The sequence below is a fragment of the Oryzias melastigma genome, unplaced genomic scaffold, assembly GCF_002922805.2.
Source record: "Oryzias melastigma strain HK-1 unplaced genomic scaffold, ASM292280v2 sc00262, whole genome shotgun sequence".
Classification (NCBI taxonomy): Eukaryota; Metazoa; Chordata; class Actinopteri; order Beloniformes; family Adrianichthyidae; genus Oryzias; species Oryzias melastigma.
In genome coordinates, this window is record NW_023416896.1 from 118,515 (window position 1) to 131,082 (window position 12,568).

At 44.9% G+C, this 12,568-nt stretch overlaps 1 protein-coding gene and 1 long non-coding RNA gene across 5 annotated transcripts; one reads left to right on the top strand and one right to left on the bottom strand.

The window, feature by feature from the left end:
- Positions 1-7: 7 nt before the first annotated feature.
- On the top strand, positions 8-12,454 carry mlpha (melanophilin a; the record flags this gene model as incomplete). 4 transcript variants are annotated; one of them, XM_024265475.2, is given in 14 exon segments in its annotated part: positions 8-832; positions 1,487-1,679; positions 5,702-5,923; positions 6,343-6,455; positions 6,533-6,577; positions 6,900-6,958; positions 7,023-7,112; positions 8,059-8,161; positions 8,254-8,447; positions 8,607-8,687; positions 8,789-9,016; positions 9,607-9,777; positions 11,369-11,530; positions 12,368-12,454. In XM_024265475.2, coding segments are annotated over 13 exon segments (1,665 nt in total), but the record flags the coding sequence as incomplete, so codon positions are not given.
- Positions 7,877-11,690, bottom strand: LOC118598257. Its single transcript, XR_004947379.1, has 3 exons — positions 11,629-11,690; positions 11,361-11,541; positions 7,877-8,445 (listed from the first exon to the last, which is right to left on the bottom strand). It is a non-coding gene; the product is annotated as an uncharacterized LOC118598257 (long non-coding RNA).
- Positions 12,455-12,568: the final 114 nt, after the last annotated feature.

A 12,568-nucleotide genomic window follows, 5' to 3' on the forward strand; every position in this document is an offset into this window, starting at 1 on the left:
AGTGGTGGACAGATGTTACTGTTCCAGCAGAGAGTTGTGTTGCTGAGAACACAACAGGTGTTCCAATCCCACCTACCCAGGAGAAGGGCAGCAGCAAGAGGCGGGGCTCCCCGACAACAATGGTTTCAGCATGAACCGACCAGGGAAAGATAAAGAGGCCCAGTACACAAAACGATGACCAGAACCAGGACCAAACCGACACCCCCCTTCTACCCCATCCCTTGTAGGTGGAGCCAGCCACTCAGCTGAGGTGGTTGTGTTGCTTTGGTATTGGGTTGGGGAGTTGTCTCCGCTGCCATTTCTCCTCGGGTTTGGTGGGGGAGCCGGGCACCCCCCATATATAGTTTTGCTTTCTGCATTCCCAAACCTCATTGGCTGTAGTCGTACCTGAGCACAGGTGCCAGCTCACCTTTGCAAAACCATAATACGTGCAAAACTGTAACTTAGTACGTTTTCTTACTAAAAAAACAAACATTTCATTTTCAGACGTTTTCCTATAAAGCAGAAGAAGTAAACAAAATGTCCAAATGTTTACATTTAATGGAGTTCTGTAAATGTTTTCTTCAAAAATAGTCCAGTTAAGGACTTTTTCTTAAATGAAAACAGTTCAGATGGAATGTTTAAAAAAAAACTCAGATGTGAAAGTTATCAAACTCAACTAAATAATCCACATGAGAACATTTCTGTGTCCATTCACCGTTTTTATTAGACAAACCTGTTGTGTAAGCATCAGCATTTCAGTGTATGCTTCAGGCTGTGGGTCATGTGATCTGCTGATGTTTCTGTCTTCTGGATGTCTCTTCAGTCTGGAGCTGCATTCAGTGGAGAGGTGGTGAGTCTCTGTCTCCTTTCTTAATGTTATTGTGTCAGAATTGGATTTGTAACCACGCTGTTTTTATCGATGACACTATTGTCATAAATGTGGACAGTCGGTGGATGATGACTGCCAGGAGCAGGCATGCTTTTACTTTGAAGGCTTGAAGGCCAATTTGAGACTTCAGGAGTAAATTTGATGAAACAAACATCAGGTTGAAGTTTAAATCTGGTTTAAGAGTCCTGGTGGCTTCAGGGATGTTCAGGGTGTGGCATTGTAGTGTTTGTTTAAGGACCCTTCAGTGTCTCAAAGAAATTAAGCAATTTTTATTTGAAGAACATTTTTATAAACAATTTTATTGTGAGTACAGTTGAGTTTATCTTGGAATCTAAAATTTAACTTTGATTTCTAAGAAAAAAATATTCAGAGATTCTGATTGTTTATCTTAATGTTTTTGTCTATTATTTTTTCTTTTTTATCATTTTGTTTTTGTTGGTCATTTTGTAATCTGATAAATGATTGTTGATGTTGGATTCATTCAAATTAGTTCAAAGCTTCTTGGAAAAAGTTTGATTACGTAAGATTGTCTTCCTGCTGATTTTCTCTATTACTCCTTTATGTGTTCTTTTCCGATTTTGGAAAAAAATATTTATATTCTACTGTTTCTTCCAGTCATTGAGGTTGAACTGACAGCAGACTGATCTAGAACTGATCAATCGACCGATCATCTTCAATTATTGATCACTTTCTGCGTCATGGAGCGAAAACTGGATCTTTCCCGCCTGACAGATGAAGAGGCCAAACACGTGTGGGAGGTGATCCAGCGTGACTTCAACCTCCGCAAGAAAGAGGAGGAAAGGCTTGGGTGTGTAGATACTTTCCTTCCTTTATCCCTTTGTTCCTCTTCTTGTGGTTGAAGAACCTCGATCAGCTAAACTTAGATTTCCCTTTGTTTAGTGAATAAAGCGATTGATTTTTAAACGTATTGTAACTGATTAGCTTGATGACGGCAGAAACTCTGACTTCATTTCAAAACTTTTTTTTCACAAAATCAAGAAGTAAAGCAGCTGACGAGCAGCACAGAGCGTTACCATGGAAACAGTCAGCTGAACTATGTGTTTGTTCAACACCCATTTTGTTTTGAGCCAGAGAATCGATTGGTTCATGTGATGCTCGCAGGAATGTCAGCATGAAAGACGTTGTTGTTGCTGCTGATCACACTGTCATCACACGGAGCTAGCCCACAAAGACACCTCTGTACACTCCAGAAATTCAACTCCCATCAGCCCCAGAGCCAGCAGCACAATGACAAGAGGTACCAGGAACATCCTGGGATGTCCGGGAACATGGGGGAACAGCAATGAAGGACAAGAATCCTTTAAGAACCGTAGAGGACATCGGGGAACATGAGGGAACATCATCGTCTGTGAGAGAATTTGTGGAAACACAAAATACCTGAAACCGTCAGAAGGTCAGAATGTTGAAAAACTGCAGAAAACCTAGAAACTTCTCGAAAACTGCTGACAGATTCTGATTGGTTTAGTGAGGTTACGAGCTGGGATCCAGTCTCTGTCAGGAGGATTAACATAGTGAAATGATTCAAGAGAAATTACTGCTGCCAAATCTAGCTGGGATAACGAGCATGGAGGATATTTTTCTTGAGGAAGATGAGGGGGGAGAAGAGTTCTGTCTTATTTCTCCAGAAGAGTGAGAGTAAACCTGGGAGTGACTGGAATGGGGTTAGGGGGTCCTGAGACGGTACTGATCTGAACGGCCAACAGAAAATCATGCGACCATTCACTTCAGAAAAAGAAAAAAAAAAAGAAGTGAGACACTCATGCTGAGCAGACTAAGGGGGCGGGGCCAAGGACAGGAGCAGCAGTATTAGTGACTGAGGCTTTGGCTGCAACAGGTTTCATAGACAAAGAGTTGGAATCATGAATGCTGAATCGTGGTCAGAAACAAAATTAGGATCTGAACTGTGTAATTGACAGGAACTCTAGAGCAAGCAAGAGAACTACTACAATCTGGTTTAGATGGCATTGTGTGAAGATCATGTCTGCAGAATGACATAGTGAAGCATCAGGAAATAGAGAAGATTGGAGAACAATGCAAATCTCAAACAACGCCAGGAAATGTTAAGGAACATCAACTGCATGAAACAAAGGCAACATGGAGATAAATTAAAGAGATGTCAAAGAACACAAGGACCGTCATAAAGTGCCTGGGTACATTGGGAAACATCAGTAAATGGCAATGAACTTGGGGAAACATCATGGGACAATAATGCTCACAAAAATGAAAGGAGCACTTTAAAGAAACACATTAGATACATCAGATCTCAATATGAAGTTGGATATCTGTGGCAGGCTAGTCCATTTTCTCCAAAACTTCATTTCTGCAACTCAAAATGCTTTTCAGTATCTTGTGTGGCCCCCACCAGCTTGTATGAGCTTGACAACGTGGCGGCATGCTCCTAATGAGACGATGGATGGTGTCTTGTGGCATTTCCTCCCAGATCTGTGTGAGGGCATCCCTGAGCTGTTGTACAGTCTGAGGAGCAACCTGGCGGCGCCTAATGGACCCAAACATAATGTCCCAGAGATGTTCTATTGGGTTTAAGTCAGGGGATGGTGAAGGCCATTCAATTGTTTCAATTCCTTCATCCTCCAGGTACTGCCTGCATACTCTTGCCACGTGAGGCCGGGCATTGTCGTGCATTAGGAGGAAACCAGGACCTACTGCACCAGCGTAGGGTCTGACAATGGGTTCAAGGATTTCATCTGGATACCTTATGGCAGTCAGAGCACCATTTCCTAGGCAGTAGAGGTCTGTGCGTCCCTCCATGGATATGCCTCCCCAGACCATCACTGACCCACCACCAAACCTGTCATGTTGAACCACGTTGCAGGCAGCATAACGTTCTCCTCGTCTTCTCCAGACTCTTTCACGTCTATCACAGGTGCTCAGGGTGAACCTGCTCTCGTCTGTGAAAAGTACAGGGCGCCAGTGGTGGACTTGCCAATTCTGGTGTTCTTGAGCAAATGCCAGTGGAGCTCCACGGTGCTGGGCAGTGAGCACAGGGCCCACTACAGGACGTGGGGCCCTCAGGCCACCTTCATGAAGTCTGTTCCTGATTGTTTGGGTAGAGACATTCACACCAGTGGCCCTCTGGAGGTCATTCTGTAGGGCACGAGCAGTGCTCAGCCTGTTCCGCCTTGCACAAAGGAGCAGGTATGGGTCCTGCTGAGGGGTTGAGGACCTTCTACGGCCCTGTCCAGCTCTCCCAGAATAACCACCAGTCTCCTGAAATCTCCTCCATGTTCTGGAGATTGTGCTGGGAGACACATTAAACCTTCTTGCTGCAGCACGTGTGGATGTGCCATCCTGGAGAAGTTGGACAACCTGTTCAACTTCTGTAGGGTTAAGGAATCGCCTCATACTGCCAGTAGAGATAATTATCAAGCCAAAATCAGCACGAGTGGAAAACCAGCCAAAAAAGATCAAGAGGGAGAAACTTGAAATGACCTCCACATGTAACACCAGTCCTGTTTGGAGGGTTTTCTAATTGTTGCCACTGAAGTGCACCTGTTGTTAATTCCATGAACACCAATACAGCTGAAATTGATTAACGAGGCCCTCAGCTGCTTAACTAACAAGAAAATTATCAGACAGGTTTAATTCAAATTGTTTTCACAACAAATGCAATTCACGGGACAAATTTGCGTGCCCCACCCCTCTTTCGCCACGCAGCGAATATGCTGCTCACTGCATGTGGGAGGAGTTACCAGCTCTGTCTGTGGATATCTCACTTAGAATGAATGGAAGACACATACGATGTTGAGGAATAAGGTTTATTTGTTGTGAAAAGTTCTACAAAAACACCAGTAATCATGTCTCCATGTTTGAATCAAGGATTTTCATTAAAAGATTTACAAGGGGCTGTGTCTGTATGACAGCCGCTTCCACTGTGTTTCTGTGTCTCTGCAGGTGAGCTTGAAGGTTCAGTCTTTTGTATTAATCCGAGGGGAGAAAAATAATATCAGGAGACGTTTTTCCTTTTTCTATTTCTCGATGAACCTGAGCCGGCAGTCTGTGCACCCCGCAGCAGCTCTCTGTCTGCCGGCATATCGAGTGAGTGTGCTCCACCGCGGGAGAGAAAGCCGCCGATCTGTCCAGAGTGTATCCCACCTTCGCCTAAAAGTAGCCATATGAGCTCTGCAAACCTGCGGCTAAAACGGGTAAACAAAAAAGATGAAAGTTCAGGACAAAAGCGCTCGCTTTGGATTAATATTCTACCCACTGATGGACTCACTGAAAAAGTCACGTGCCCAAAGCTGAGTTACTGATTTTCTGATGCGACGTAGTGACCTGTCAAACTTCAGGTATTTATATTTTAGCCGCGCCGCCTAATTCGTACCTCGTTGGTCAAATCCAGCTGCTGACAGACTTTCACACCATGCCAGTAGCTAAAATCGCACTGCGGGACTTCAATTCACCTCAGAGCGCACCTGTACTATTGATTAACATTGAAACTGGCCGCCTCTGCTGTGTGGATCGCGTTTGGTGTGAATGCAGCTTTGGAGGATGTCAGAGAACACGACGAACCCTCATGGAATATGGGATAATCTCATGTTGATAGAGCTTTATCACTGACAAGCATCTGGACAGAAAGAAATGAGGAATACTTTAGACATCCCTGAAGAGAGAAGATGATATTGCCATAAAAACACGTCTTTACTTTAAGCAATTTACTTTCCTGTTCAGTTCCATCGTTGATTTCATCAACCAGTTTGTTTTCTCCTCCCTCTGTTCCATAAATGATGTTTCCTTTTTTTTAGCTCCTCCCTCTATTTAACCGTCATTTAGATTCACTTTCTGCTGCAGTGAACTGAAGATCCAGATCGAGAAGGAGGACACAAAGAGGGAGCTGCTGGGCTCCCAGAACAGAGTGTCTGACTCCCTCTGCATCCGTTGCCTTCAGCCCTTCAAATTCCTCGTGAACAGTAAGCGCCAGTGTCTGGACTGCCGCATGTACACCTGCAAGTCCTGCAGCCGCTACAATAAGAAGGAGCGCGGCTGGGTGTGTGACAACTGCCGAATGACAAGGTGAGATTGAATCAAGCAGGATGACCCTTTGATTCTGACGTGCAGGTTTGGTCTTTTCGGAGACTCATGTAGGAGGGACTCAAGGCAGACACGCTGCAGTCACAGCGCCTGCTGATAAATAAAGCTTTAAACGTTGAATAAGGTACGGTGTTTACAAAGTTGTCCCTGATGGCTGAATGGGTTCAGAGTGAGACCACCTCTGGAATGAGGTCCGGGTCGGGTTGCAGTCAAGGCCAAGCATGAGTAATCTGAGAACACAGTTGTCCTAAATAACACGGTTCAACCAAAGACTTCTGGATCCACAGAGGCCCCACTGGCACAGAGACCAGTTAGGGATTGGGTGATGGGCCACACAGGTGGGATTCGGCTGAAGCTGGAGACTCCCTTAGTTCATTTACTTTGTGTGTTTTTTGTTAAAGAGTGTTGAAGATTGGGACTTTGGGTTGGTATCATGACAACGTCAGGAACCGCTTCAAACGATTTGGGAGTGCCAAAGTGATGAGGTCCCTTTACAAGAGGCTGAACGGGGAAGGTGACTCAGACATGCTATTCATGAACAAGTCCTCTCTGAGTGTTTTTGCACTAAAATAGCTTCCTCTGGATCTTCAGGTGGTCGAGATGACGATACTCAGAGCATGCCGGATGTCCGCAGCCGTAAGATTACTTTAACTTATTGAGACTGCATGTCACTTCAGAGCTCAAGAGTAACTACAGGAAAAAGCTGCCAATTAACTAGTGAGAAAACTTTGTAAACTTACTATTGCACTCAATGGTTTGAGTTTTTGTTAGTTGAGTCTTGGCTTTTACATAAACCCCTTTTGTTCGAAACTGCTAGAAATCTTTAAGTCACTTTGTAAAGAAACATCTGCCAAATGGCTGAAAGCAACAAAGCACAAATAATGATCAATTCTTGAGCTAGCTTGCATTCAGGTGTTTTTCTGGAGGGCAGGTGTATGATTTCAACTGTTCTTTACAGATGTGTACAACGGTAATGAGGAGGATGCTGGAGAGGGGGAGGCTCAACGCTACAAAATGGTAAACACAAATAGTTATAACAAACCACCTCCATCAGTAACTGAGATACAGGTTCATCTGTCAGATGAGGAAGAACAAGCGCCTACTGTCTGTCCATCCCATGGATTTTGACTCAGAGGAATATTTTCTTCATTCACGTCGTCCATCTATGCAAGTAAGTGTCACACCTCAAATACTACATATATATATATATATATACATACATATATAGTATTTGTATTAAATCAACATAATTTATACCTTTATTTAGAACAGTAGATCAGAATCAACAAAACTGATAAAAATACAAAGACTTAGAAAGAAATGCTGTTTGTCAATTTAAAATTGTATTTTTTGTCAACCTTCTGGTTAAGTTCAGCAGTGACATAAACAACAAAAAAATCACTGCTTTTTTGGATCATTTAACAACAAAACCTAAAAATGTTCTCCACAGTTTTCTATCCTCAAAGTTCTTCAACACTTTACGTTCTAAGCATTATATCACTGGCCACGTATAAAAAAGGTAATTTTCTTCCGCGGTAGAGTCAGCTGATTTATGTTGTTTACATCCACACTTCAGCTGTGCAGCATATTAGCTGCGTTTCTCCACATTCAGGATCCACTGAAACTACGTTAATTGTGTCTGTTGAAGACTTACCATAACCAAAAGAATGTAAACACTGGAGCAAAAGCTCCGGTGTTAAAGCTGTTTCATTTTTTTTCAGAACTTATGTCAGTGAGCGGAACTTCAGTCTCAGTTTTTGAATGGAAAAAAGATCTTGCTAGTTTTACTTTGAAAACCAGAAGCTTCACCAATATGAAGATTTGCTTACTTCTGGTGACAGTGACGCTGCTCTGGCTGCCAGACTGCTTTTGGCGCTCAAGCTAATCGAGAGAATGCAGTCAATTTTCAAAATGAAAGATTTCTGTGTCATAAAAAGGAAAAAAATATGAATAATTTATTAGTTCTTCCTCAGCCTGGTGGTTGGGGACCACTGATTATAGACATACTTTATCAATAAAAAGAGGTGTTTTAAATTCATTACAATGGTTGCTAGTTGGAAACTAACCACTCCTCTGGTGTGCTTATGACCTCACATGTATTTGATTTGTCAATGCAGCAGATGCAGGAGGATCGATATTACAGGAATGATGTGGACTACGACAATTACAACCACCGTGCCAACCGCAGGAGGAGTCTGGATCGGTATGCCATGAGAGCAGGTCAGTATTGACCTCAGTGACCCCTTAAAGTACAGTCAGTGTTTTGTTTTAGAAGCCAGTCTGATCGTTCTCAGGTCTGTCTGTGTCTGCAGAGGATCATGCAGAGAACCGGATGGTCCGAACGCGCTCTCTGTCTAAAATCAGCTCATCCGTGGCCCGTCAGCAGTATGTGGACACCTCGGATGAGGAAGAGTACCAACGATGCCCACCGATGTACCAGCAGCCCCCCCACCGTCGCAGGAACAGCAGAACCACCTCTCAGGAGAACTTGGGCCAGGCCCCACCTGTAAGAGAGGAAAACCAGAAAAGTTATATTTACTCTATTACACAACAGGGAAAAGTAAAACTCTGAATAACTAAAGTACAAAACTGAAAAAAGAGGAAAGTTCTACTCAAAACATTTGAGGAAATGGGTCAGAACAGATACTTAAATGTATTTCTGCAGATAAATGAGCTGAACAAGCGAATGTCTGCCATCGAGAGCCTACTGAGCCGACTGGAGGAAAAGATGACCCCTGCTGATGAGGTGAGGCCACACCAGAACCTTTCCTCTGAGCTGCAGAGATGAAACGGGCCAGAACAAGAATCCCAGAGTTCTGTTCAGAAAGCAGTCGTGTGCTCCTGCAGGCAGTGTCTGCTCAGAATGAGGAGGAGAAACTCAGGCGGAAGCTGAGCGAGCTTGCGGGGACCCTGAGCGACAAGGGCCTGTCGTCGGACGACGAGCCCGGGAAGAAGTCCTCCTTGGCCCTGAAAGGTCACAGCGGCTTGAGGGGTGGTCCAATGGCCCCTCTGATGGCTCTGAAGGACAAAGAATTGAGCTCGTCCAGCGACGAGATGCCCACCGAGACTCAGAAGGTAGGGTTGGGGGTCTCAGGTGATCCGCTTTAGTTTCAGCATGACACAGAATGAAGGCAGGAACCTGGAAGTTCCAAAGACATCGAGCAGGTCCACCATGAAGCTTGTGTTTGGTACCACCCCCCAAAGTCCTGAACCAACTTCAGGTGTTTCCAGAAGCTTCCAGGTTCCTGTCGGTGAATTGCTCCATGGGACTTCTGCATGGCTTAGCTTCCTCCATAAATATTCCAGCTCCTCATTTCAGTATAGATACTTGTGTAGACGTTTGCTAGGATCTCCTCTGTCCCGGCAGGTCAGATCCAGAGAACGTGCCTCCATTAACTCTGGGTTCAAAATATGAACACCTGCTGACAGACAGACCAGAACCACTCTAATCCAGTGTCAGCATGACTAACAGGGTGTGTCCTGCAGCCTAACCCATGTCAGGTGTTGTTGATGTGAAGCTCAGCAGCTACCTGCCTGGACCTGAAGAGGACTAGATCAGGTCCAAGTTAACCGATCCTGGACTCCAGGCGTTCAGTACGGTAGCTGCTGCTGGACTGGTTGTTGTTTTCCAGCTGCTAATGTCTGTCCCTCTACATGGCTTTCAGAGATCCGCCGCCGCCGCCCTCTGTGACCTCACCACTGAGGTCCTGAGAACCATAAATGCCACAGAAAACGCAATGGTCGAGTACGGCCTCTCAGAGCCGATCGATAGATCCTACTTAGTCGGCACTGATGTAAAGCAGGCCGATGATGCTTTCAGGGAACTTGAGGAAAATGTAAGCTTCCACCATCAACTGCCCTCCTCGCCCCACCCCCCGCTGAGCCTGCCCCCTGGCTCGTCTGAAGCATGACAGAATGTTTGGACTGGCTTCAAACCTCCCGGCTGCTGTGTGTCCGGTCAAACAGGGCTGGGTTCTGGGAAACATACTGGGCAGGGTCGGCTCCAGTTCGAGTCAAAGAGCAAGTCTCACACCACAAACTGCACCGCCTCCATCTGTTCATGCCATCCAACCTTCTCCATACCTAACACCAGCTCCCTCTGGTGTTCTGAGGTGCAAGTAGCATCCATTTTCAGGAACCACCAGTTAGCTGGTGTGAGTTGTTAAAACAAGAGATATTCCTGTCAATGACGGGGGGGGGGACGACTAAAAACTAAAATAATGGAAAGAAAAACAATGTTTGAACAAAACAACTATAAAAACAATTAAAAATGTCTTCTTGTTATCATCAGATTCTTGAAATGCAGATTATGATCCTTCTAGTCTGAACATCCATCCTCAGGTTTACACTCACTCACCACTTTATCAGGTCCACCTTGCTAGTACTGAATTTAACATTGGACATTCCTCAGAGAGTACAGCTCATATCAACATGAAAGGAATCACAGTTGCTGCAGATTTGTCAGCTGAACATCCATGATGATAATCTCCTGTTCCACTACATCCTAAAGGTTCTATCAGGTTCTGGTGACTGTGGAGGTCATTAGAGTCCAGTGAACTCCTTGTTCTAGAAACCAGTCTGAGATGATTCCAGCTTTATGACACAGAGTCTTATCCTGCTGGAAGTAGCATCAGAAGATGGTACTCTGTGGTCATAAACGGATGGACATGGTCAGGAACAATACTCTGGTAGACTGTGGAGTTGGAACCATGAGCAGTTGGTACTGAGGGACCCAAAGTGTGACAAGAAAACGCAGAAAAAGGCAGGATGGATCCATGCCTTCATGTTGTTGATGCTAAATTCTGATCCTACCTTCTGAATGCTGCAGCAGAAATGTGATCTTCTGCTGCTATCCCAGTAGATCAGATTCTGCTCTCAGACCAGCCTGTCTGACACCAACAACAATTGCCACGTTCAAAGTCACTTTAATCACATTTCTTCTCCGTTCTGGTGCTCGGGTTGAAACAGCTCATCTTGACCATGTCTACACGTCCAAATGCATTGAGTTGCTGCCATTTGATTGGCTAATGAGAAATTGGTGTAAATGAGCAGTTGGACAGATATGTCTAATAAAGTGGACAGTGAGTGTACATCTGGACATAACTGCTGCAAATCTCAAAAGGTGAAAATTCACGGTGAGGATCTCACTGAAAATATTAACAGTTGATGGGGACAAAGAATGGGCAGCATTCACATCTCTGGTTTTTACCAGAGTAAAGTCAAAAACAAAGAATTCAAACCTTTCTGGAGGGTAGACCTAATCTCATGACAGAACTGACCTCAAGGAACTCAAGGATGAAGATCTTTCAGGATCCACCCTGGGAACCACCAGTGTGTTTCCACAGAGACGCAGCCCTGCACCTTCATCCTTCTGACCATCCATAACTGTCAGCTGACCTGGCTGTGACTTCTGTCTCACCTGTGCAGGTGTACATCACAGCTGGTCAGTCCTATGATCTGGAGACCAAGCTGCGGAGGCTGGAGAAGAGCGCCAAAAATAGATTTGGAGGCACCACAGACTCAGAACTCTCTGAGCTGGAGGATGTGGTGGCGCTGACTGCCGCCAGGGTGCAGAGTGCTGAGAGCGAGGTGGGCGGGGCCTGAAGGTCAAATTTGATCTACTATTCATGTCTGTGAAGGTAGCAGAAAAGTTGTGAAGATTGAATATTTTTTTAAATTGTATTTACCTTTATTTAACTAGGGATGTCCTATTGAGATAAAAAAATCTCCTTTTGAGGCTGCACGGTGGTGCAGAGGTTAGCGCTCTTGTTTCACAGCAAGAAGGCCCTGGTTCAAATCCCGGCTGGGGGCTCTGAAACAGAAACACAAACTGACGACCTTTCTGTGTGGAGTTTGCATGTTCTCCCCGTGCATGCGTGGGTTTTCACCGGAGACTCCGGCTTCCTCCCACCGTCCAAAAACATGCTTCATAGATCAATTGTTGACTCTAAATCACCCCTAGGATTGAATGGGTGTGTGATTGAGGCCCTGCGACAGATTGGAGACCTGTCCAGGGTGAACCACGCCTTCACCCATTAGTAGCTGGGTTAGGCTCCAGGGACCCCAAAAGGGAAGAGGCTACCAAGAAGATGAAGGAATTGAGATTAAAAATCTTTTTTTGCAAAGGAGATCTGAATAAAAAAACAGAACAAGGTTATGGGTTTTACCTGGATTACCTCGGTTACATGTGTTTCTGTGTTATCTGTGTTAGGGGAGAACATTCACACTCAGATAAGCAGGTGGATGTCATACCACACCCTCTACACCACCCTTATTCTCCACATGCAGTTAGAAAGAATGTGAAAGAATGCAACTGGTACTGGTGCAGTTCGAGATCCCACTCACCAAAAACAGATCCAGATGATAAACCTGTAGGAACCCAACATGCTCACCATCTCACATCTGACTCGGCTGTCTTTCCTGCAGGTCTCCGACATTGAGAGTAAACTTGCTGCTCTGAGTGCCACCAGCTCCAAGAAGAAGGTACGTCTGAACCAAAAACCCTCCAGAACCTTCACAGGTGCACGTGTGTGAGAAGAACAATAAAGAGACGAAAGGTCTAGACCTCCACAAAAACATCATGTCTGCTCCATTCCATCAGACTCTATTCACACTCAGAACTCAGTG